The sequence below is a fragment of the Centruroides vittatus genome, unplaced genomic scaffold (assembly GCF_030686945.1).
Source record: "Centruroides vittatus isolate TY-2023 unplaced genomic scaffold, ASM3068694v2 contig_120, whole genome shotgun sequence".
NCBI classification, from domain to species: Eukaryota; Metazoa; Arthropoda; class Arachnida; order Scorpiones; family Buthidae; genus Centruroides; species Centruroides vittatus.
The window spans coordinates 2,636,843-2,664,731 of NW_027120768.1; the positions used below are offsets into that span (position 1 = coordinate 2,636,843).

The following is a 27,889-nucleotide window of genomic DNA, read 5'->3' on the forward strand; positions in this document are numbered from 1 at the left end:
CGACGAGGCAAAAAGAACAAAATAAGATCTTTCCAATTAATTTCTAGAATTGCGGCGATCTGTGTCGCCATAATCTTTTCGAAGAGAAAGGCCGATAATAACTTTTTAATGGCGTGTGTTGCGAGACAAAGTATAAACGAAGAATGGCAATGTTGCCTGGTGCTTCGTTTATAATAACGCACTTTACGTTTCAAAATTTTCAACTTTTATCACAACGAATCTTTTTATTTGATAAACTCGCTTCCCACGTAAAAATGCATAAACATCAAAAACAGTGGTCTCGTATGGATCGTGCTGTTCTGTGCCCAGCAAATATTACCAAAGACTATACGGAAATAATACTGTACGACAGTGAACTTGCCAGTAAATATAATACAGTACAATGCTATAGTTTATACAATTTAGGAACTTTTTCAGGCGTCTTCGTACTCTGCAGGTATTACTAGTACTTAAGAAGTCTTTATATCGAGCCCATTATGGGTTCGGCCAGCCCCACGATGGGACGATCGGGTGGCAAAAGACGTGGCCCGACATATCTGGAAGGTAGGCTTATATTAATATTCCACTCGGCCATCATTAAACGGGCTTTTATAACAAGTTTCTTGGGACCGCCGTAAAGGGGTGTGCCGGGATTTTTCTGCTATTTGGGTATTACGGGACCATTTTTTCCTCCATACTCATCGGGAGTTCGGCCAAGTCGGAATGGAGTCGGCAGGGTAGTAAGAGGTGGACCCTATGTATCCGGGACTTATACCCACGAAAAGTTCATGGAAACTGATCTCCCGGATTCGATTCCCCTAGAGTTTCCTATGGGCACTAAGAGAACCTCTTTTTAACAAGCCCATTATGGATTCGGCTAGGCCCACTATGGGGCGGCCGGCTGGTGAAGGACGAGGCCCGAATTATCCGGGGGGACCACCTCGGATTCATCATCCGAATTCGATCCCGGATCCCCAGAGCGGTAGGATGCCACCTTGACCGCTATTAAATATTAATAATAATAATTACCGTACTATTAAATAATAATTATTATTATTATTATGTATGCTACGTATACTGTCTCTGATAGAATAATAAGTATCCATTTTTTTTTGGGGGGGGGGCAATTCGCCAGTATCCTCATTCGTTTTTTTAACGCGACTTCTGCAGGTTAACCCAAGTAGCCAAAGTGTAGCCCAACAATAAATTCGACTTAATTATTTAATTAATAATAATAAAATTGTTTACTCAAATTTGATTAAATTTGTAAATTCAAATAAATCGATTTAAATAATTATAAAATAAATTCAAATAAAGATATTGCAACGTTCGAATAAAGCGGCCGGATGGCCGAGCGGTCAAGGTTAGCAGCCTGCCGCCCTGGGGGACCCGGGATCGAATCCGGACGGGTCGAAAAATCCCAGGAATTTTTCGGGGGGTGGTCGGTCCCCGTCCCTCACCACCCGGCCGCCCCATTGTGGACCTGGCCGAACCCATAATGGGCTTGCTATAAGAGGCCCTCTTAGTGCCCACAGGGCGGAAAGAGTTACAAAAAAAAAAAAAAAAAAAAACGTTCGAATAAAAGAATAAATTGACCAAGAGTTCGAAAAAACGTGCACAGAATGGAAGAATTAAAGGAAAAATTTCAAATTGGAGATTGTCATATAAATGAATTAAAAGAGGAAACTTGCGAGGACCAGGAATTAAAACATATTGAAAATATGGAAGAAGATTCAGAGTTAACATTAGAATATGAATCTGAATTATATCTGAACAATTTGTAGAACGAAATTGATCAATTTGAAATTACTTGGAAACGTCATAGAGAAAAATTTGCAGTTTAAAGGAAAAATTTAATTCACTTATTAAAATTATTGAAAGTGATGATTTTTCAAAGTTGTTTAAACCCGAAGAGTAACCGTCAAATTTAAATATTTTTAAAAATTTTACAAATTTATCGAATTTAAAATTTCCTGGCTCTGGGCTCGGCCAGGCCCACGTTGAAGCAACCGGGTACGATGTATCCGAACGAATCACCCCCGAAATATTTCTGGGGGTTATTGATCCGTTCGGATGCGAACCCGAATCCCCTAGAGCGGTAGTCCGATTCAACGCCTCGGCCATTTGTCGGTTAAGAATATTAATATTAATATATTAATATCACAGGTATTATTTTACCGAATATTTTTCATATTTTCATAACGATAACTCGTTACGAAGCTTTTATTTCTAGATTTTAAACAATTAAAACAAATCTATCCGGCAGAGGTCTTTCGAACGAGAAAATGGATGTCGGAGAAGAATCGATTCGACTGTCCGAAGCGTTCGACAAGGCTTTCTCCTTCATTTCTCATCTAGAATCGAGTCGTGATCCCACCGGTTCGAAGCAATATCAAGTAAGTATCGCTTAATAATTGAAAAATATTGATTATTCGATCGGTTAATTATAAAATTAAGATGTGAAGTCCGAATGAGGGATTTTTCATCCCCAGGTTATTGACCCCCCGTACACGTGACCCTTCGCCAGATATTCGCCTCCAGAGATCAGTTTTTACCACGAACCGTCTCGTTCAGAAGTGTAATTGTACCACCATTTACTTACAATTGTACCTAATTGACTCCCTTCGGGCGGCCGGGGCCCCAGAGGGGTTGTCCGCCACGAAAAACTACGTAAGCATTGTATTAGTTGGGGGTTCTCGGGTGTGCAGTGGTGGGCTGGCTTGGCGTCAATCGTGTCGCTTCTCGCCATTTTGGTATCTACGCCAGTTGTGGTGAGCAGCACTGTGTGTTTCATTGTCAATGTGGGATCCGTTGAACTGGTCTGGCAAAGTTTACCTTGGTCTACTTTCTGGACGAAACCAACGAGCTTGAGTGGTCGGTTAGGTTTAGGTTTTATAAGAGACGGGAGAGAGTATAATATTTGACCTTCTACGTTGCCCCAAATGTCAAAAATTGTGTGGCCCTAGTGAGACACTGTAAAATTTTGGTTCCAAATGAAGAGTTTGGGCTTTAAACTTTTAGGTCTCCTAGATAACCAAAAAGTCAAAGGAACCATACCTTTAATTGTGATCCTTGCCAAGATATTTGCCTCCAATGACAAATTTTCAACATCTTGTAAATTTGTTGTGTTTATCTTTGTCGTGATGATGTCTGATTCCATTAAAGATGAGGGAAAGCAAGAAAAAGAATGAAAATATTACCGGGTACATATTAATTAAGTCACCGCATGGCGTATGTTGCATAGTTCTCAGAATTCTTAGGGATATTAAATCTTTGCCTTTATAAATCTGTGAAATTTTGAAACATGATTTTCAAAACTTCAAAGTTTTAAAAGTTTTAATATCAACATTTTTTCCTTACTAATTTTTTGTTACTAGAATTGATAGAGTGATCGTCCCAGTTTCTTATCCCATCTGTATTCAAACGTCTTGTCTATCTCCACTACAATACCAAAAACAAACATGAAACTCTGCAACAGAGAGGGCATTTTGTGTTCTGCAGTTTGTAAAGTTGGAATTGCTTGTCATTGTGCAATAGAAGAGGTTTCATGTCGACATCACGAGTGACGTCATGAGCATGCGCAATTGTCCAGCGCCATCTTTGTGACTGTTTGTGACTTGTTTACGTTTTGTGTGTGTGTTCACGTGCGTTTTAACTGGAGTTCTTGTGTTTGTTTTTTTTCGTCGCGAATATCACTATTGGTGATTTGTTGTGTAATTGGGTGTAATGCTAGTTCACTCAAGAACAAAGGAACGTCATTTTTTTAAAATTCCCGGCATTATTTGTCATCAAGGATCTCAAACTGAGGAGCTTTCACGACGAAGGCAAACTGCATGGCTCTCGAGAATTAACCGGAAAAATTTCGTTACGAATAAAGTGAATATCAATACAAGAGTTTGTCAGAAACATTTCATTTCAATATTTACGTTAATAAACACTAAGTTATATTTTAAAACCTAAAAGAGTTTACTGATTTGCTTATATTAATTTAGTTAGGTATAATGCATTTATAAACGAATAACTAACGTAATTTCAGGCTTTAGCTAGTGCAAACTTATAAACATTACACGTTAAAACGAAAAGCAAGTAGACTTATTATATGCTAGTTTCAACTAGAAAATAAAGGTACTGAACAATTTGAATTAAAAAATTTCCACGGCTGTTTTTAATTAGACTTTTACTTTCAGACAAAAATTCTTACTTAAGAAATACGTAAAAACACGAGTTTAAACAAACAAAAGAAAACATATCTTTCCAAGCAATATTACTTCGCTGTTATTAATTACTTTTACTTTTATATCAGGAGAAACCCAGCCACTTGTTAAATAGTTATGGGCCTCTAAAGATTTATAAGCTTTCATTTGTGACAGGGTGTAGAAATTTGTTTGTAAAAACCAAATAGTTTATAATGTCACCAAATTCTACTTTCGGCCACAACTCTTGATATACGACGAAGTCTGATAAACTGGCTTCGTATGGATCGCCTTGACATAACGAAATTTTCTCTTCGTACAGAGCTGCATCTCGTCCTGTTAGACTGCTAGAATAGCTTGCAAGAAAAGAATCTTTTTTTAACTTAATCCATGATAATAGAACTGCAGTATTTTTGTACGTTTAAACTAAAAAAAGACGTCGAATAACAGACTACGTGCAAGCTAAGCGAGCGAAAACTACCACAAAAATGGCGAATGGGCGGAGCAAACGTGTGTTTTATCACGTGACATGCAGTTTGCAAAGTTGGAATTGCTTGTCATTGTGCAATATGAATTTCACACAATTTTAAAGTGGTCCATTATGTAAGACACATTCTTTGGTGTATTGACAGTTTCAGGAGAAATGATGCACTTGCAAGGGGAAAATCTGGGAAGACCCAGAATGTCAGAGGAAAGTGAGAATAAAATCAAAAGCCCAACATACTTGTGTAATGCTGATATCACTAAAGAATATTGTCTTGCATGGTGGATCAATTTGAAAATGTCTGCGAATTTCATGTTGCACAATGATGAATGATTCCAACTTTGCAAACTGCAGAATACAAAATGCCTTCTCTGTTGCAGAGTTGCCATTTTCGTTGACAGCACCTGCTAGAGATAATAGACAATAAGACACTTGAAATGTGGATGGCAAATGAAGTGCAAGTGGTTACTCTATCTAAGTGCAAGTGGTTACTGTATAATTATAGTAATCTAGAATGGTGTCATTCATTTTGGAAGACCCTGTATAATTGATAGGCCTACAAATAGCAAATATTTATCTGTTGTTTGTAAGAATTAAAATGCTTAATAGAATGTGGACCGACTTTGTTGTAATAGTTTTCTTTAAAGAAGAGTTTGAAATTTGCTCAAGAATTGGCATTTATCTCGAAGTAACTTTCATTTTATTGTTAAAAAATGGAGTTAAAGTTTATCTCCTCTTTCAGAAGTTTGCACAAGATTTAAGACTTATCTCGTGAACTTTCAGAAGAGCATTAAATCTCATGCAAACTTCCACAAGTTTTAATTTTATTTTTACTATTTTAAATGCTAAAGGATGTTAAATAACTTAATTTATTCATCAGTAGAAAATTGTTTTTTGATAAATGATCCATTATTTAGATGAATAGATGCATGGTAATTTGAGTTTTTTAGCAAATTAATTCCACTAAAAAAGTTTCATAATCAATCAATCATACTTTATTTTATAAATCAATATAAAAAAAAAATTATATATATATATTGATTTTATTTTTCTAGAATAGCTTAAACGAAATTAAAAATTTATTAGAAGAAGCTACACACATGGTGAATCAAATAGGAATATTTAGTAAAAATGAAGACATTGAAGAAATTCCTACAGCTGATATTAAGTAAGTTCTTTATTAAAATAAATATTTTACTTTATTTACAAAAACATACAAGGCCAAAAGCTAAAAGTATCTACTTCTAATAACAATAAAAATGAGCAAATATTTTAAAAGATGAGAAGCTTGAGTTTCAAATTACATACCATATTTGCCTGTATATAAGATACACCCATTTTCCAAAGTGATTTTAAGAAAAACAAAAATTATATATTTTTGCCAGCATGTAAGATGCACCCCACTTTTCGACAGTAATTTTTGGGAAAAGAGTGTCTTTGCACTGGCAACTATGGTATTTGATAGCTAACGTATCCAATGATGCTTGGGTTAACTTATAAAAATGTTGAACAGATTAGAAAACTACACTTGCTTTTATTACTTGGTGACTATAAACATTAAATATTTATTTCCCTGATAGCATCAACAAATTTTATCACTTTTTTAAAATTCCCTCTTAAAGAAAACAAGTTTATTTGTGTATTTCTGCAGAGACTTGTTCTATTGTATTTTACAGAAATATTCACGAACGTTAAAAAATTTTCTTAAATGATGAAGTGGAGCAATTTGTAAGAAAGCAGTCTACAAAAAACTTAAACAAACACCTTAATGTTCGCTGAGAAATTTATTAATTTAACTAACGTTTTCGGCTTATTCAATAAGCCATCTTCAGGTTTTAACTTTCGAACAAGAAACAATATCGTTCTATTAAAAGAATACAATAGTTTGAAAAAATTCAAATCATTAGTAACGGACAAAAAATAAAACAAAGAGGATGAACATGGTAATAAAAATAAATAAATAAACATAAATAAATAAAAATGGTAATATAAATAAATAAATATACAAAAATATATAAAAACAAAAAAAGAAAAAAAGGAAGAACGTGGTAATATAAATAAATATACAATAAAATCGTAAAAGATACAACAAATGTAAGGTAAAAACGTTTTACTCGTGCCCATATATACTACTATCTATCCTAACCAGAAATACTTCCCCATAGAGCTCACGTGTCTCTTATAAATTTTTAACTGCATATTTCCAAGCAGAAGGAAGACCTTCTGCGTCCCTTGCGTTAATACATTTATCTCTTAGTTTGCTTCTGTAAATTTCTATCTTTTCAGCCGCTCTTGCCAAAGTTGGGGAGTGTACCTGCTTTATGATTTTCGCCTCATTCCAATGTACTAAGGATCCCTCCGCCTGCCCCATCTGGGCTAATACCGTTGTGTTGGAACCTTTTCTAATATCATATTTATGTTCCTTGATCCTTATTCCTAGGTTTCTAGTAGTAACCCCTACATAATCTTTATTAATACCTAATAGCTGGTTCTCGTAGGGAATCTTATACACACCCGCCTTATCTTCTTTTTTAACTAACCCTTTATCGTTTCTAAGTATTTTATACAAATTCGGAGCTCTTTTCAAGATCACCCTTGTATCCTTAGTTCTTGCTATTTCTTTCATAATCCCTCCCAGATACTTATTGTATGTAAATTTCGTGTATCTGTAAGGCCCGTGCCTGGTGTCCTTATCATTACTGGCCTCAAATTTTCTAATAATTCCCTCAATGACTTTCCTCCTATAACCTAATGTTCCTGCTATCTGTATAATTCTTTCTATCTCTGTATCCCGGTCTATCACATTTTCACAGTATATAAAGGCCCTTCTAACCAATGCTCTAAATGCTGCTAACTTATATTTATAAGGGTCATTAGAGCTTGCAGGGATATATAGTGGGCTATGTGTAGGTTTAATGAAAACGCCGGTGGATATATGCCCTTTGTTAAATATAACATTAATGTCTAAGAAATGTACTATCCTGGAGCTTTTCTGCTCTAGCTTCAGGTTAAGGCCCTCTTCGTTCTCGTTAATTCTATCTACAAAGTTAGCAATTACTCGATTGTTCCTCCATATTATAAAAACGTCGTCTACATATCTCTTGTAGAATACTATATCCCTTTCGAAGCCCCGCAAAACCTTTTCTTCTACTTTACTAATCACAAGCTCGCAGAGGAGCCCCGAAAGCTTATATCCCTTATATCCCTGCAAGCTCTAATGACCCTTATAAATATAAGTTAGCAGCATTTAGAGCATTGGTTAGAAGGGCCTTTATATACTGTGAAAATGTGATAGACCGGGATACAGAGATAGAAAGAATTATACAGATAGCAGGAACATTAGGTTATAGGAGGAAAGTCATTGAGGGAATTATTAGAAAATTTGAGGCCAGTAATGATAAGGACACCAGGCACGGGCCTTACAGATACACGAAATTTACATACAATAAGTATCTGGGAGGGATTATGAAAGAAATAGCAAGAACTAAGGATACAAGGGTGATCTTGAAAAGAGCTCCGAATTTGTATAAAATACTTAGAAACGATAAAGGGTTAGTTAAAAAAGAAGATAAGGCGGGTGTGTATAAGATTCCCTACGAGAACCAGCTATTAGGTATTAATAAAGATTATGTAGGGGTTACTACTAGAAACCTAGGAATAAGGATCAAGGAACATAAATATGATATTAGAAAAGGTTCCAACACAACGGTATTAGCCCAGATGGGGCAGGCGGAGGGATCCTTAGTACATTGGAATGAGGCGAAAATCATAAAGCAGGTACACTCCCCAACTTTGGCAAGAGCGGCTGAAAAGATAGAAATTTACAGAAGCAAACTAAGAGATAAATGTATTAACGCAAGGGACGCAGAAGGTCTTCCTTCTGCTTGGAAATATGCAGTTAAAAATTTATAAGAGACACGTGAGCTCTATGGGGAAGTATTTCTGGTTAGGATAGATAGTAGTATATATGGGCACGAGTAAAACGTTTTTACCTTACATTTGTTGTATCTTTTACGATTTTATTGTATATTTATTTATATTACCACGTTCTTCCTTTTTTTCTTTTTTTGTTTTTATATATTTTTGTATATTTATTTATTTATATTACCATTTTTATTTATTTATGTTTATTTATTTATTTTTATTACCATGTTCATCCTCTTTGTTTTATTTTTTGTCCGTTACTAATGATTTGAATTTTTTCAAACTATTGTATTCTTTTAATAGAACGATATTGTTTCTTGTTCGAAAGTTAAAACCTGAAGATGGCTTATTGAATAAGCCGAAAACGTTAGTTAAATTAATAAATTTCTCAGCGAACATTAAGGTGTTTGTTTAAAACTCCTTGTTTCCCGAATTTTCCCCGTATCAAATTGAAATTAATGATTAAGAATAATTAAAAATAATTAAAAAATAATAAAAACGAAAAAAAAACGAAAGAAATGTGTTAATTTTGAAGAAAAAGCTTCAAAGTACAATTTCCTTTTTCTCGCCTATCCGCGAAATCTGACACTGATGAGTCATTGTTTACACAGCTGGATGACCTTGAGAACAGCTGGTGTCGTCTTTCGCGGGACATTCTCATGAAACTCTCGGGAGGAGAAGGGTAAAAAGTAGGGTGAATACTAGATGGTGGTATATTTCTAAATATTTTTTTTTAATTACGATTTTAATTGATATTTCCGACCCCCCCGACTTAATTAAACGTAATTATAAAAAAATCTATTAATTAAAAAAATTAAAAAACTATTGGATGTTGTTTTTGACATCAGAAAATAGCTTTAAATAACTTTACCGAAGTAAAATCGACGCACTAGAAGTTTAGAAGGATGAATGAAGTTCCATAAAAAAATCCCATAAAAAAACAATTAAGCGTTAATTGCGCGTCATTAAAGGTTAATTAAAATCGCAATAAAATTTTTTCGCGCGGGTAAAAATTTTTCAAAAAATTTGGAGACTTAGAAAACATTCCAAAGATCAAAAAATTTTTTTCGGGTCCCAAAGTACCGTTTTTTTGTAACGCTATAAAATTTTGCCCGAGTTATCTCGGGTTTGGACGTCTAATGCACGTCAAGTGGTGCAAGTTGTAAGAAAGCAGTCTCAATTAGCCAGTTGTGCATCATTATTTAAACTAGTTAACAATTATATTAAGTTTGGTAATCAGAAAATGTTGTATTAAGCATTTTATATCTTAATATGATAGCTTGTAACTTATATATATGCAATGTATTTTGCTTTAGTGACATTTTTGGAAATTAATTGGGTATTTTAGATTAACGTAATACAGTATAACTTTTTCTCTATTTAAAATAATGGAAAATATGCTTCTGGTTAATGTTTTCCTGCAGAATGTCTGATTTTCAAGGACAGTTTACTGATTTTGAGCAAGGGTATTTGTATTAGCTTCTATAATCCTAAATTATTTATTCATACTTTTTTTAATCAACTTTAAACTTATCTGGATTCAAGATAAAACTTTCTGCATAAAAACGCTTGTTTATTAAAAATTTCCTTTCTGATATTTGAACCATTTTAGTTTTAGTGATGGCCAGAAAGGTAAGAATTCACAATGTACATGGATATTCACCTTTTATGTTTTGAAATCTTAATATAAATGTGTAAAATTATATCAATTAATGATTAATTTTCTTCTAGATATTTATTATTACCAGCTCTTTTGGGAAGCGTGGTCACAAAATATACATGTGCTAATCGTAATGAAATATTGGATATTTCTGAGGTAAGTTAAAAATTAAATTTGAAACATTTCATTCTTTTGTTATGTATTTGATATTATGGGTAGTCACAAGGTGTGACCAGGAACTAGTATAGTCTATAACAGTTTTAATCTGATTAAGAAACAAACTGTGGCATTACTATAGAGTTTGTTTATACACGGAGGGATGAATTTAGTTATGATTCATCATCAGAAATGCTTTTACTTATAATGAAAGACCCATTCAATTAGTCAGCAGCATTAAGCTAGTAGTAATATTTTTTAATTAGACAAGCAAAGTCCAAATTTGAGATAAACAGAAACATTGCACCAGAGTTTGTTGGGCTGCAATTTCAAAAATTATAGACCTATAAATTCCCACTGTCTTTCCTTAATCTCAAGAATGGAATTAAACAGATGAAATCTGAGACCAGATATGAAAACCTTACAGGTGAGAGGCCTCAACTAACTATATATGAACTTCTGAAGCAAATCGGAAGTCACATTATTTCAATTCAAAACTTTTCCCCTGAGAGCAGTTAATAGATGACTGGCATGACTCTATTGTTAAAGGAAAAGTATTATGTATGGGGGAAAGATACTACAGTGCTAATTTGTGGTAGAGAGCATGATTAAAAATTGCAGCCCAGCATTGTGACAATGTCATAATAATTGCTCATTGAAAAATTGAACTTTATTAAATTACAATTGTAAAAACTATTACAAAAACTCAAATGTTACAATTTCAACTCATTAATTACAGCAATAAAATCAGTCATTAGTAAAAATACAAATTACAATTATTCAAAATCTTAAACACTTAAGTTATTTTTTTTAATCAGGTTTACAAAAGAAAAACCCTTAATTAGCTCAACAGCTTACCCTTCAACAGATATACTGACAAGCAGAATCAAAGGGTAGTTTTCTGTGTTAGTTTGAAAATGGCACATTCTGGTATGACATCAAACAGTGTATTGGTGAACCACAAAATGTGTTCTAATATTCACTGATGAAGTCATCGATGCAGTAACTACTTGGGCATCACACATGTCAGATCATGGATATGGCCATTTCCACAGTTATATTAACATCATTTTTACTACTCGTCTGTATTGACCCAAAGTTATTTTGACAAAATAACAAATGCCAATATAGTGTTGTTTGCTTTTGCTGTCTTGTTAGTTTTGCCAGATGTTCTGGTGAAAGCTTATTAAACAGTTCATTGGTGCATCAATTTTGGCTGAGACTGATTTATACTGGGATGTACCCAATGTTCTTCTCTACATTGATGATTTGCATACCACATAAACTTACAAGAAATAAGTTTGATTAATTGCCTCAACCAACGTCCACTTCAAAAATTACTTAGGATTTATTCCTGTATTTATAAATACAACTAAAATATTAAATCAGTGAGATTTTCTTTTAGTCTTCTAATGTTCATATGAAATTATGCAAATAAGGCTCAAACAGGTATGGGAAGTGTTGACATAGCAGTCGAGTTCTAACATGACCTCCAAAATACAAAAAAACTGAAACAAAAATGGAAAACAAATAACGTAAGTAATTAAATCTATATATATAATCGAGATGAGTTGATAATAATAGTAATAATAATAATCAGTGCAGAGCTCAAACGGTTAGGAATTGAAAGTTGAAATTTGGTACACAGGGTACGTCACGAGAACGCACACTAAGAAGAGATTTTTTGAAATTCCTCCCGATGGGGGAGAGGGACAGGATTAGGACTTAACACTTCCTTCAACAATGGAAGTGTCAACAATGGAATTAAGAGAAAGCGACGTGCAAGATGCAGATGCAGTTTTTTTGTTTTTATGGGAAAATGAACATATTTTTAGATCCATCTAAAAATTCTCTAATTAGTCTGGAAACAGGGGGATCCAATTCTTGCATTCTGTGAAAACGGGTAAGGTTGACTATAATGTAATAATCTTAATCTTCACTATTGTTACTTTTGCCCAAGCAATGCTGGGCCTATCTGCTAGTGTAACTATAAATCAAAACACTGTCTTGCAACCTCAGAGACCTCTTTTCTTTGTTTCTGTTTCCAATATTACAGTTGTATTTTTGTTCTGTTAGCAAACATTGTAAGGGAAAATAAATTGCTAGGTTGTAGAAATTACTCAGAAGGTTTAGAGTGGTTTGCAGATGTTTTTCTAAGTTTTGGCATAGATAACATTTTTCTTTAAAATTAAATAGGATCTCAGGAAAATGAACCAGTCAAGAATCACATTAAACATTGTAGATTATCCTTTGTTTTGTAATCTAGATTTTGATATATAATGAAGACATCACAAATCTTTCTTTTTTAATGTAATTTCTTACAGCTAAATATTTAAAGAAAGGCAGAGAAGTCCATTAGATGTGCAGCTTGAAAAACGTTAAGATAGTTTTTTTTATGTATGAGTAGAAAGTTTTTGATTGCACAGAAACAGTTCTAATTTAGCAGAAGTATCTATAATTTTGTAGCCACACATTTTAATATACTTGTTGTTTTGTTTGAGTTAGTTTTCTAATGTGTAGATGATATATAAACGATGATTTTGATTTATATAATAATGAACAATGCAAAGAAAATATATGTACTAGTACATCTATATATACCGTATATTCCAGCATATAAGATGACTTTTTAACCCAGGAAAATCTTCCCAAAAGTTGGGGGTCATCTTATACGCTGGGTGTTGTCTTATAGGGAGAGTATATCCCAAACTCTATATTCTAACTGTAAAAGTCGGGGGTCATCTTATATGCCAGAATATACAGTATTTGTTATATTACATTTTGTGTGAAAAATTAGATTAATTTAATCTATGAAACAATTATTTTATAATGCTTGTAATGAATTTGTAACTATAATATGTTTTTTAAAAACTTATAATACTCAATACTTCATTAAACAGATATATTTCAAAGATTTCTTGAAACGATGCAAAGAATATGGCATAACAGATGTAATAATTCCCGATTCATCAGAATTCTCCAATGACTTATCAAATAACGACATCGAATATGCTCTGTTAAAACGACAGGAAAAAATTGCTCGCTACAAGCTTCAGAAAGAAATGGAAAAGAAAATCGATAATTTGAGAGTGTCTATGGAGCAATTAAATGTAGATGAAGAAATTAAGGTAAGCATTTTCAGAAATACTAAGTAAAATATATCTTTATATAAATAGAATTTCTTTAAATTATTTGTTTAAATTGTTTGTTGTTTCAAATGTTTAAAATTAACAAATAATTTCATATTTTTAGAGGGAATACTATTTACTCTTGATTAAAAAATGGATAGACACATCTTTAGAAGAATTGACAAGTATTTATAGTAAGTACTTTTAGATTTATGCAAACTTAAATACTTTTAATTTTACAGAGAGATTATTTTTTTAGGATAATTTTGATATTGTGATTTAAGGTCCAGCTAATTTAAGTATTGGTACATGAATTATTGTGAAGTACAAAAATTGCCCAACTGTTCAGTTTTATTATTATTATAATAATTATTGTTTTTGTTGTTGTTTTCTTAATTTTTAAAAGAAAAGACAATATGGCCATTTGCCCTTTTTCAAGTGTCTACAAACAAACCAAAAACAAGGAGGGGAAAAAAACAACAAAAATTAAACCGAAAGTTGATTAACAATGCCATGACAAGATAAATTCTTAATATTATTTTGAAAACTCTGTAACTTGGTATTTCCTTAAATTCGTTACTCAAATTTTCTACATGGTCCTCCAGTCTGATCTCATGGTTATATCATAATGTTAAATATACTTAAAGAGGAGGACTGGGTAGTGTAATTGGCAATGCGTCTGCACGGCAAGCGGGAGTTGTGGGTTTGAATTTTGCTCCAGGCCGATTCTTTTCTTCCAGTTTAATCTATCTAAAATTATTAATTAAATTATAATTATTAAATTTAATACGAGATGGAGCCTAATGCCTCTCTCTAGGGTCAAATTTATCGGTAACTTATAATTATTATAGCTGATACATAGCCTGATGTTATACTACAGTTGTAGCTTTATTGTAATGTATTGGGTTTCGTAAGATGTTTATATTTTCAATAATTAACTAACATGCACAATTAAAAGTACTGTTAATATTAATTTTAGTTAAACAAGGGCATTTTCTTTTTTCAAAGTATTATTGGTTATCTGAGCTTTTTTGTTAATCTTGATCAGAAATATCAGCCACATCGTCATTTTTTTTATTTTTATCATAATTTTCTATGAATGGCAAAATAAAAATATGTTATTAATCAATAATTTGTTATAGCAGGTTGCATTTGTTCAGTCAGGTAGCGACCAATTTTCTTCTTAACTTTTTTTTCTCAGAATTTGTACTTGAATACTGAATTGTTGCAGTACCAAAATACTGTGTATTTCATTCATAATTTTTACAAATGATTATTTACCTATGGATTAAAAAAGTAAATTTAATAACACTTAAAAGTTGTGAAATTTTGTATAGAGGATTTCCAAAATCATGTTGGAGCAAAACCGAAGGTCGTGCTGTACGTGGGATATTCCCAATTTTTAAATCGTATTAGAGCAAAACTGTGTTGTATGAGAGATATGTGTATTTTTAGTAAACAAAATATTAGAAAAATAATTTTTAAACAATTATTAGTTAATAAATAGAATAATTTTATTGCTTTATTACATCAGATTTGCTTAAACATTAAATCAGCGGTTCTCAAAGTGTGTGTTGTGGAGCCTTAGGGAGCTGCAGCTTCCTCATAGGGGCTCCATGAAATATTATAAAATGTTTATAATTTTATTTCCACTTTCATTTTAATGTGATATGATGGGACATCTAGCAGACCTGGTGCAAATCATTAACTTGGTAATAAAGGTGGCACATACAATCACAAAATGTAAAAAGCTTCATACCATTGCAGAAAAACTCATTCTATAAGCTGCTGTAGATATGGTGAAGATTATGATCAGTGAGTCTTCTGGGAAGTAGCTTTGAAAAGTGCCTTTGTCCAATAGCACCATCAGTTGCAGAATACAGCACACAGCAAAGGACCTCCAATGTTCAGTTAATTGAAAAAATAGAATGGAAGGAATTTGGGTTGCAGTTTAATGAAGCCACAGATAATAATAATGATGCTCTCTTGATTTGCTATGTACAGTTTATAGGTAGAATAATATTGTAGAAGATCTTCTCTTTTGTAAAAGTATCACTGCTGGTACTAAGGCTCATGACTTGTTCGAGATCCTTGATACTCGTATTTTTATTTCCGAAAATAATTTGGAATGGACCAAATGCATTGGTATCTGTACTGATGGTGCTTGTTCTATGTCTGGGTGTTATGGAGGATTGTAAGAACTTTATCGAAGCAAAAACCCCAATGCACTGTGGACCCATTGCATTATTCACAGGTTAGCACCTGCATCAAAATATCTGAGTCCTGCATTGAACCAGGTCTTAGAATATGTAGTAAATGTAGTAAACTTTATAAAAACTCAGCCATTAAAGGCAAGATTTTTCAGAAAACTATATGAGGATATGGGATCCGATCACACATCTTTGTTGTACTACATCACATTGAGAAAGTATAAAACATTACCGCAAAAGAGCGATGGCTCTCTCAAGGTAATGTTTTGTCTTGTACGTTTAAACTCCAACAGGAAATTTATATTTCTCTTAAAGAGAAAGACCACAAATATGCCAAAAATTTTGTGAATGAAGAGTTTTTAGTAAAACTAACATACTTTTATGATATTTTTGAAAAGCTGAATACTCTGAATCTCTCCCTGCAGGGAAGCAACATGCATCTTTTAAAGTCAATTGAGAAAATTTCACCTTTTATAAAAAAATTAAAACTATGGAAAAGAAAAATAAATGAAGACAGAGGAAAAAAAAAATTCTTCTTGTTGCAACAGTTTTTGACCTCCAATGGAATTTATTTCTCTTGAGATATGAAATCTATTTTTGAAGAACACTTATCACAGCTTATCACCTAGTTTGAGAAATATTTTCAAAATGATAATATTGATAAATTTTCATGGATTCAAGATTCATTTAATGCCAGTGCTCTATCTGAATTTACTGCTGCAGAAGAGGAGTGTCTTATTAAGTTGTCTTGCGACAATACGTCGAAAACAAAATTTTGCAGCATGGAATTAACTGAATTTTTGATATCAGTAAAAGATGAATATCTCTTTTGCATGGTAAAGCTCAGAGAATCTTAATTCCATTTGTGATTTCTTATTTGTGCAAAGCTGAGTATCTGTGATAAAAAAATAAGCATTTCACGAAAATCAATGTGGAAAAGGAAATGAGGGTGGCTGTGTTCAGTTTGATTCCAAGATTTGAGAAAATGTGCAGTGATTAATAGGCTCATTTATTCCACTAATTATAATTAATTGAATTTGTTCAATTACATTTTCTGTTATCTTAAATACATTATTTATTTATTTTTTACTTAATGTCCTTACTCTTTAATTTAAAAAAAACTATTGGCCATTTCACTATTTTGCAGATTGTACTTGTTAGAATTTGGAAAAATCTGGATTTAGCAACGGTGCCGAGAATCAAAAAAGTTTGGGAATCACTGCATTAAATGATTATTTAGCAGCACGATTTCTGTTATTACTCCTTAATTACATTTATCAAATATAATATCATTTGAAATGATGATTTGATTGCTTTTCTCATGAGCAAGACTTTCTTTAGAATTCTACTTAGTTTGAATTTCGCAAATGAATTTACTACTAAAATGTATAAAATTTATTTATTTATTTTTCTGTTTTCACTCATAATAATGAAATTGAGAAAAAGCATCAGTGATTGATTTCAATTTAATTAAATTTAATATGCAAAATTTATTTCTAAATAATTTAAAAAATAAAATGTACACACACTGTTTTTTTTTTTTTTTTTTTTTTTTTGATTTTTAACTAGATGAAAAACTTATCTTGAAACAAATGCCATTATTAAAAGATCAAAAATCTAAAGTTACAGAAGAAGTTTCTAAGAAGGTAAATATTTCTTATTTGTTTCACTTGTGTTTTTATGATGACATGATGGTTGCCTTAACTGCTTGGCCATCCGGGCATGCTTTTAGGGGTAGGGATCTCTTGTCTGGCCATGGAGAGTTGTAGCCTTGAGTTACGCAAGCAGTAACGAATGTGTTGGGAGTGTTACAAGTCACCAGCTCATTCAGTGAATGGTCTCCCCAAGTGAGTTGGTACCACATGATAGTCTCAACATGTTTGTGAACATTTCCTATAAATAACATATTTAAGGCTTCTAGAAGAAAGATGTAGTGTTTTAATTTATTTAATACTTTTGACAACTGTTACTTTTCATCTTCTAAAGCCCAATACAAGACAACTTTTGGTATTTTGTTACTAGAATTCCTGCAAAATCAATAGTGCCAGTATTTTTCAGTATTGGGAAACTTTTTCAGTCAAACCAAATACATGATTGAAATTTGAAAGGATTTTTAACTATAAGATATATTATTTGAAATATTTTATAATTTTTATATAGTCAGGACTGAAATATAAAAGTACAAGTAAAAATAATAAATTCGTAATAAAATACAAGAAAAACAGAAATTCTTTGCTATGTAAATTAAAATATAAATTCTGAAATTTAAAGAATTACACATATTTTTATTTGTTTATAAAATATGGTCTTTAAAAAACCTAAATTATTTACATTTTCATAAAGAACATCAAGTGAATTTTTGTAACCCGTAATACAGAGTAAAAGCTCTTTACTCCTCTGCACTTTTTAACCAAGCCATTTTTAAATAGTTAGAAAATAGAATCAAATGTTTTCCTTTGGCACTTTTCTCCTCTTAGTAATTAATGTCCATCAGGAAAACTGCCAAACACTTACCAAAAGTAGCCACTTATTTGCAACAACGAAAACCAGATTGCTCGGATATTTGACTATCCATGTCATGTAGGGCAGGTTTGATACTTAAAAATCTTATCAATATTTCAAACCTCTTCTTTTGGATCTAAGTTTGATTATTTTTATATAATGGCAATCATTAAGAATCTTACTATTGAGGTAAATGATGGAAATCTAATTGTTTGTCGCTGAATACTTCCCAGAAATTCAACAATTGAAAAACAATTTTAATAGTTAAAAACATTTTAAATTATTTGAATAACAAACAGGAATCATTTTACTTTTGTATGTGGATGCAATTGCATTTATTTATTTATAAAAATGATCTAAATTCTTTTTTGTAAAAACTTTTGTCATGATTAACATTTGTTGCTGAGAGATAAGAGAATGATTTATTTGTTTAATTTTTTGTCGGTTGCATTCTAACTTATACAAATATTAATAAAATCTGAATAAATTCTGCATACTACCAAAGCTTTCTAAAATATATTTTTATCTACAGCCTTTGAAACCTGTCATCATCACAAGAAATGAATTACAGAAGAAGGTGTTTGGACTCGGCTATCCGAGCATTCCTATAATGACCGTTGATGAATTCTATGATCAGAAATATGGTGAAGGAGGTCAAAATATGCCCTCGTCCAAGTAAGTTTTATTGAGTAACAATCTTCATATTTTAAAATATTTAGTGTAATATGTAGGTAGTCCTTGATTAACATTAGTAATGGGACAATACCAAATTGTACATAGAAGCCCAGGATTATATTGACTAATTTCATTAATGAAAATTAAAACTATACAAACAAAGTTTGAGTCCTTTTTGCTTATTTTTATCCTTTTTATTCCAGTCCAGGAACCACAAAAACAGCTGGCTTGAAGTAAAACTTCTAAAAATAACAGACGAATACAATCAAAAAACTTACACACAATTAAAAATGATCTGGACGTCGACCCTTTTTTATAGGCTATGACAGCTACAAATATTAAAAACTGTTAAAATTCTTCACAACAGCATTCATGCTACATAATCACATTTAAGCTGAGAGTCCTCTGGTGGATTTTTTGGCAGCCTAGAATTATTTACCTAATTGTATGTCAAGATCATTTTAAATTGTGTGGAAGGTTTTGATTGTATTCGTCTGTTATTTTTAAAAGTTTTACTTCAAGTCGCTGGCTGTTTTTGTGGTTCCTGGACTGGAATAAAAAGGATAAAAAGCATAAAAATAGGTCTTTATTTTCATTAATGAAATTAGGACAATACCAAAAATTTTTCTGATTCTGATCTTTTCAATACTTTCTAAAGTTTATTTTAGTTTAGAAAAATTAACAATTTACATTACAAGCACATTACATTCATTAATTAATAAACATCAAGCTTAAGAATGGAAAAACGATTGGGAAATCCAGAATCAATGTTTTGAAAGAAACATGAAAATCTCCATTTATATGTATATACACACTTTTATTGTGTACTACAAAATAAATTTGTAATCTTATTTTGGATAAAGTTAATATTGTGATGCTACCCTCAAAGAAATTACAGCTGATTTCCTTTTATTCAACAAACTATTCCCTCATGTTTAATGAATTAACCAATTTTTGAATTTATTCCCTCTAGCTGCAAATGTCTAGACCGACTCGTCTTGATAAACTAAGTTTTAAAACTCAAAATGGCATTAAACTTACTGCGAACCAGTATATTTACTCGTAATTGCACGAATTGCATTTGAAAATTTTACACATTACAGCATCATCTGTGAATCATAACAAACTTTCATAATTAAAATGAGAAAAGTCATTTTATCATTATAATTAAATATACTGAATATTAAAAATAATTTTTTTATATTTTTCAATTAAAATATAATGTGAGAACCGAGGGGGTAAAGCGGCAAGCTTGACCCTTCTTATCGGCAGCTCGTGTCAGGTTGGTCATGGGAGGGCATTAGAGTAGTGGGGAGGGTTGGTGAGGTCGTAATAAGGTGTCAGCCATACTCAAGGATGACAACTTGTATAGGATAAGATTTTTAATGAACATTACACGATTACAAGAAATATAAAAACAAAATATAAAAAGAAGTTATACATAATCTAAGTAATTCCTATTGGCACGACAATTAAGATACCTCAACGTCTCGGGAGGATGTTAATGAGGCCTCCGGCGAGGATTTGCATCTTTTGCCATGGCTTAGAGACTTTCAGGCTTCTCGTAGCAGGTAGCTTATCTTATAAATTAACCAATAGAGAGAGAGAGAGAGAGAATTTTCCAAGTAATTTACCCCGTAACTTTCGACAATCAGGGTCCAGACAATCGAATAGTTGGCTGGTGGATCTAATGGAGTCTTTTGCCCGAGGGTTTCCTCTGAAGATCACCCGGAGGCTCGGGTACAACCCCTTTTTATATGCGTTTTTCGGAGAGTTTAGTCTGACGCAATTTATGGTGCAACATGTGTTAAGTTCATTTAGTCTGAGGGTTGTTTATGTTAATTGTCAGAAATCGAACTGTTCTTCAAATTTATTACTTTGCCTATCCGGTATTGTACTCATTTTTCCTCATAAAATTGATAAAACTATCAAAACATTTGAAGTAAATGAGTGGAGGCAACTTAAGGTCAAGATTTGTCTTGCAACCTTAGTAATAATTGTTCCGTCAGATCGGTTTTATCAGCAATGAAATCGGCGAAAATAGGAAGTATGTGGGTGTATTTGGTTCAGACTCCACCGTTAAGGTGACCATCTCCTTACCCTCGGTCAGGTACCAGATTTAGTCTCATGCTAATTGGTACAACGAGGTAGGAATGAACAAATGACACCCAGTCAAGAGGGGAGAATTGTCTCTGGCATTTAAAACGTATTGGAAAGGGTAAAGAGGTCATGTTTGGTATTATCGCTTGGGAAGCGGTGCACAACTTGGAGCGAGACAGGTTGCCTTCTTGACTAGGGAGAAAAAAAAAGGAAATCGGGGAGAGAAGGGAAATAATAATTTCTCCCAACCTTTACGAAAGAGCTTAAAATTTCACAATAATTTTGTCTACATTTTAAATTGTTTTGCCAACCATTGACCTCAATTCAAAAGTAGATAGCCCAATAGTTCTTCAATCGTTGTTAACTCATTTATAATTAAAACTTTTAAAAAGCAGACAAATTTATGAAACAAAATGAAATTACTAAAAAATTAAAATAAATTTAAATTTGATTATCTTTTGTGAGAAACAAAAGATAATCAAACATTAAAACAATTTCTATAGAAACACTAAAACAATTTCTATAGTTACATTGCAAAAGAAAACAGAGTTGCAATTAAATAAAAAAATTGTTATTAAGGGCTCAAAAAATGCAGGCAAAATTAAATAAATAAAAATTATTAAAAATAATAATTAAAACTCTGGCCTTCACATCAAAATCAAAACTAAAAATAAATTCAAATTAATTTTAAATTAAAATCAAAGCAACTGAAAATTAAAACAATGTTTTTAAAAACCATTTAAAAATTGTTTTGAAATTTTCAAAACATTGCCAGCCTAATGCCGGCCAGATGGCAACCCTAAAATCTCCTCTAAAATGAGGACAGTTAGTATCAACCAAATGCAATCTCTCATTGCTCTAACTACACAAAAGAAAAATCTGCCATGTCAGACATCACCTTGCATATGGAGCATTGCAACTCTGCTTTGTCAACATGAAAATTTCCAGTAAACTAATATTTAATTGTTGATAATGTAATTTTAAAAAATTCTAATCTTTGACTGAAATAAATAAATAATTTTTTTATAAATTGTGGAAGAATCATTTTTAAGAATCGGAAATCGTGACAAGACTTTTAGATACCCAGAAAATGTCCGATTAATCATCCCATCACTAGTTAACATGCTTTCGGTTAATGTTTTTGTTTTAACAGTTAATTATTGAAATATTTTATGCTGTTTCCTAATGTTTTGACATAACACTGATCTGAAAGAAGTCACTACTATGCATTGTGTAGAAGTTTGCTTAAATGCACTGTTTTTAAGGAATGTATTTACTACATTAATCAAAGACTACTTGTTCATTAAATAATTTTAACATTTGACTAATTTGTGATATTACAGTTGCTAGTATACACTTTGTTAGTCACTCATATTAATTGGAAATACACAAAAATAATATTGATATTTTGAGCACTGCCATACAGAATAATATGACAAATTGTAAACACAAAGCAATCTGAACTGATTCCACAAATCCGTTAGCTTCTATGACACAGATGTAAGCTTTTGAATTAAATAACATTATCATTTGTGTAAAGGGAAGTTAACAATAACTTGTCTTTACATAAGTGTTATCTGCTAAATATGGTATAGTATTTATTTTTATTTTCTACAGTTTAGTAGTAAATCAATTTGTGTTTGACTAGAATATCTTTTTCCTCCCTCAGAAGATTCCAGATTTTAATGTTATTAAATAGGGGTCATTTGTAATGTATATTTGATTTTTGTTTGATGAATAATTTACATTTTGGCAAAAAAAATGTTATTTTTAAATCTATTACAAGTGAAAGTGTACATTTATTAGGATTAAGATGACTATAAGTTACAGAGACTATTTTCATATCGATCGTAAACATAATTGTTACTTGATGAGTTACTTGATTAATAACGTAGACCTTCTATAACATGTTCCTTGTAAATTCCGTTAGCCAAAGATAATTTATTGTAATTAAGTAATAATCTAGTAAATATATTTTGCATTGTTTGTAATTTTGTCAAAATGTTCACAGGAATCCTTCCCCAGACCTCTATACTATACTACAATTTAGCTTTCGCAATGAAATTGTAAAGGTGTTTTTTAGAGTTTTCAAGTCAATATAATATTTTTATTTAGAAATAATATCAGTAAATCTCGGTAAAGAGTTAAGTAATATACTAATACAATTATACTGGGTTAGAGCCTGTTATGAAAACCTCTAAAACTAACAAGAGTTCTCCCTAAAAACTTAAACATATTTCCCTAAATAGCTTTGCTCTGGGTGCAATGCTTATAAAAAAAAATATTAGTCTTTTGACAATGCAGAAGAACACAAATTTTCACTTTAGGATGTGAGCACAGTTGAGTTAAAAGCATTGTGTGATGAAGTGACCTGCTCCATAACTTGCTGCGCATTTCTCATGCGAGAACAGTTGAAAGTTGTGTCTTTCGGGAGTTCCTACTTGTCACCGAAACTCTGCTAACCAATATGGGCAGATTTTACATTTTTCTCCTAAATTTAGGGAAGAAAACCCCTAAGTTGGCATTGCTGGTTAGAGTGTAAACAATATTTAGATTGTGAATTTTATATCATTAGTTCTAGGTATTAAATTATTTCCAGTATATATTTAATTGATAGCAAAACAAGAAAGGAAATGTCTAATCAAATTCTCTAAACTTGATATAAACACATTTCTTCTTGATTCGACAATTAAAATGAAAATTTGCCCATCAGCTATATGAAAGAATGTAGTCAATAGCTTTTGAATACATAAAAAATTTATATTTTTTTTTTAATATAATTTTAAAGTTTCTATTTATCTGTGTCCCCAGCCTTAAGCTCCACAGTCCTGAGACTTACATTTTTAAGATGAATATTTAAAAAAAAAGCAAAGAAAGAAACAAATTTTATTACTTACTATCACATATGTTTTTTGTTTGTGCTTGTTTTTCAATATTTAATCTTAATAATTAACAGGAATAGTCTTCAGCAAATGGCAGAGAATCCTGAATTAGCACAAACAGAAAAAGAAAAGGAGGAAGAGGAGGAGGAAAGAAAACTTGATCATGATGATTCGAATGCTTTGAAGAAAGCTAGAGAATGGGACGATTGGAAAGATGGTAACTTTCTAATTTTCATGTTATTAATCATATACTAAATCTGATATTGTTTCTAGTCTGTCATCTAATTAAATATTTATATGGTCTGTGAGGTATCAGACTAGAATAAATGCAGTTATCTGTAATTTAGATATCAGCATTTAGTAATGGCATCACTATCCAGTTTTATTAATAATGCATTTATTAATTAATGGTAAATTTTTCACATTGCAAGTGTATAATTGTAGAGAGTGGTCCAAAACTTAGTTGTCTTTTTTTTTAACCAGTACACTTGAATCATAAACTGATTATAGAACAATTTTTGTACAGTTGTAAATACAGTGAAAAAACATAACCAACACCCCTGTAACTGACATTTTTGTGATTCAGTATAAAAACGTATGGTCTATTTAGGAAAATTTTGTTTTGACAGAAAGTACTGCATAAAGAAGTTGACAATTGTCCAAGTCTATTCTTTATCTATGGTGAAGACAGAATACATGATTTTTCCATGTCGAAAAGAGAATCTGTGTGTGGGCTTCGTGTAAAAGACAAGGCGAAAATTATTGATTATCACAACTAAGAGAAGTGTGGAAAGATTGGGAAAATGCAAGCCGCAGAAGTCATCGAGAAACCAGATCTATTTGGCCATTGGTATCATAATAACAAGAAGCAAACAAGAAGCAGTTGTGAGGAGAATAGCAAATTTGTTGACAAAGCGATCATAGAATGGTTGTGCAGAGTTGGAAGTCAAATATTTTTATATCCTTGTATAAGCCAAATCTTTACAGTTTGTGTTCGAATGCGGCGACAGACTTCAAAGCCCCAGATGGATGGCTTGAAAAACTTTGAAGCTGTTTATGGAGAATCATCTGGAGTTGATCATAATACAGTGGCACAGTGTGAGGCTAAGCTACCTTCTGTTATCAATTGTTTATTCTCCAGACAATATTTGGGAGGCAGACAATTAACAGTTCTGTCATATGGAAGTACAAGTGGCAAATATGAAAAACCCCCAGTAATTAGAAAAGCTTCCGAACCAAGATGTGTCACAAATATAGATATTACAAAATTTGAAATGGAATACAAATCAAACACTGGCCTGGATGACAAGAAAATTTATGACTGAGTGGTTGGAATAGCCAAACAGCAAAGTGCTTATGTTTCCTGACAATACTGTGCCACATCCAGTCATCCAGCTTTAAAATGTCAGTTATATTTCTACCACCATTCTTCAACTCACTCAAATGTTACTTCACTCTTTTGATCCTTGGTTTGACGCACAGTCCAAAATTTCAAAGTTGGGTACAGACAAATGATTACAAAGCACACAGTCACAAATGTATGTCCTGCGATGCATTGCACAAAATGCTGACGGAACAAGTCAACGTCTACCAGGCAATTTCGTGGAGTTGGAGTGCTCAGAAATGGGTTTTGTCGTCAACAATTGCCAGTTGTTTTCCAAAGCCAGATTTTCTTCCAGCAACAAGAATGCTTGCAATTTTGCAGTAGTCATTGCGGACAATACGGAGATGACACAAAGCCTTGCGAATGCAGCAGGATTTACCATCATTGCAAACCATTAGGTCACATAGATTCTGATATTCCCATCAAGTATACATGGCAAGATACAAAAACAATCCATCAGTCACTTTCCGAGATTCAAGAAAGGGAGAACAGCGACAATAGTGACGTAATGGCTAAAATGACATCTGCCACAGAGTCATCAATTGAGTGGTACTGGCTGGTGGGCCTGTGTCTACATGTACAAATTCGAGCAGTTTTACACCAGTAGGAGACCCAAATGGTACAAAGCTAGCACAAGATTTGATTATGCATGGAGACAATTACTACAATCAACTGTAAAAAACAAAATAACAAAATAATACTGCTTTTTGCATTTTGTATTATACATTCATAAATAAAAATAACATAGGCTTTGTTTAAAAGCTATTTTCACAAAACATCTTTATAACATTCTTTTTGGTCCTGTAAATGTTCATTATAATAAAGAGTCTTTAGTGTAATGTATCTGTAATGATTAAATACATAGGGCCACTATGTATTTGTTTTTCTTATTGCCTGTCACAAAATTGATTTGTTATGGGTGAAGTACACCTCCGAATATTTTCCTAATGAATTTTCTATTGGGCATTTCTTGTTAACTTTGCTGCCAATGCCTACATGAATACAAGATTTGGCAAGAAATCTTTCAGATAGGAATTTCCAATTAAATTCCTTGCTTCTTCCTAAGTTATAAGTTTTCACTGACTGAGATTTTCTGTATTTCAGATCATCGTCGCGGATGTGGAAACAGAAAGAATATGGGATGAGTGAAAGAGAACATATTTCTACTACTTTTTGTATTTAATTGTAAATAAATAAATCTTCTTTGAATATTTATTGGTTATTTTGATTTGGGAACAAAACTAGAATAGACGAGAGCTCATACGGTTCGTCTGCACATAGAAGGGGCTTGGTGACATAGAATTAATAAACTAACAAATACATGGGGTGATCCAGAATTTGGTTAACCAAGATATTAATTAAAGGACAGCTAAAAACAGAAGCAGCATTTTTGAGTATTTATAGGATATTTATACAATAGGAGAACATTATAAATTATAATGTCTGAATTGACTCTAAATTATTTTTTATGTATAATGTCTGACAACAGAATAGCAAAGGGTGGAAGGAATGGTGAAATATTAGAATTGATTTGGTTTAGTTCAGTGATCGCTCACTCTTTTTTAAGCCACCACCCCTTCGGTTCCATAAACTTATACCAACACCCCGCAACCCATTTTCCCTGGTGTCAGAAAGGCTTGGAAATATCTTTAGAAAAACTTTTCTACTAACCTAACACTTTGTGTCCTTACCATACATTGTTCTCCACATCTGGAAACGATTAAACAATGTTTCTTCTTACCCATTTTAATGGAGGAAACAAAAAGTTTGTCGGTGACTCCAACCCTCACCTATGGTTACTGTTTGATACCCTGCCCCCCACACGCTTCTTTTTGCCCCCCATGTTTACTCACTGCTGAATTTGGTACCACTGGTTTAGTTGATGTACAGTACATGGGACTATAAAAAAGTAACTTTACATAGTCAATAATGCAGGCACACAACTTGCGATTCCGTTCCCTGAACACTGGGAGTTCGGTCATAAGTTCGCACCTCACCAGGACGGGTTGGCCATGTAGAGTTTTCTGGGTTTTCTCCACATCTGTAATGCCTGAATAGGGGCCAGTTACTCTTAATAAGACCTCCCGGAAGGCATCCCCTAGGCAGATCACCCAAGTGTTGCATTGCCATAATTTAACAAAACAAACTTTTTCACTTTATAACAAGCTCATTTGTCCTGTCCTCAGGAAGTTCCTGTCATCACTGCCGCAGTCTAGCAAAAACAGGTTACACCTCGTAATAGATATGTGGCTGATGCGAGTGGACAATAAACTTGATCTCCCTGGAGAGGGAGAGCTGGGTGTTTTTCCTTGGGCCCGGAGAAAATTTAGAGCCTGCAGTGGTTCCTCTATAAATTAATGATTTTACATCCACTCTATCCGGGTCTTGTACGAACTCTCGAGGATTTAAACACACGTTGCCAGATGTTTTTAGCTTTTGTAGCTAAACGTTTTCTAAAAAGTAGCCAACTCAGTAAACAGATTCACTTCTTTTTTTATAAGTAACATGAAATTTGATGATAAAATCACAAAACACATCTTGGTACCTTTCCAGTTATAATTTTAATCACAGAACAGGCATTTTTGGCCCATTTATGGGCCTGTAATTGTTCC

At 32.5% G+C, this 27,889-nt stretch overlaps 1 protein-coding gene across 2 annotated transcripts; it reads left to right on the top strand.

The window, feature by feature from the left end:
* Nucleotides 1–1,622: 1,622 nt before the first annotated feature.
* Tap42 (immunoglobulin binding protein Tap42) lies at nt 1,623–26,492 on the top strand. Of its 2 annotated transcripts, XM_067282086.1 has the most exons (10): nt 1,623–1,893; nt 2,246–2,375; nt 5,712–5,824; nt 10,312–10,396; nt 13,297–13,524; nt 13,649–13,718; nt 17,304–17,380; nt 18,769–18,911; nt 23,968–24,110; nt 26,382–26,492. In XM_067282086.1, exons 2-10 carry the CDS (start codon nt 2,265–2,267, stop codon nt 26,420–26,422), a joined length of 1,011 nt encoding a protein of 336 aa, XP_067138187.1. In that variant the 5' UTR covers nt 1,623–1,893; nt 2,246–2,264; the 3' UTR covers nt 26,423–26,492. The 2 variants fall into 2 exon arrangements, with proteins under 2 accessions (XP_067138187.1, XP_067138195.1); XM_067282094.1 differs by lacking the exon at nt 1,623–1,893 and having other exon boundaries at nt 2,258–2,379; nt 5,717–5,824.
* Nucleotides 26,493–27,889: the final 1,397 nt, after the last annotated feature.

Excerpts from the sequence above, each read along its gene's own strand:
- Tap42 (XM_067282086.1), top strand. The coding sequence starts at position 2,265 with ATGGATGTCGGAGAAGAATCGATTCGACTGTCCGAAGCGTTCGACAAG. Across the intron at positions 17,381-18,768 it reads CAGAAGAAGTTTCTAAGAAG|CCTTTGAAACCTGTCATCAT; the intron begins GTAAATATTTCT and ends TTTTATCTACAG. Across the intron at positions 24,111-26,381 it reads ATGGGACGATTGGAAAGATG|ATCATCGTCGCGGATGTGGA; the intron begins GTAACTTTCTAA and ends TCTGTATTTCAG.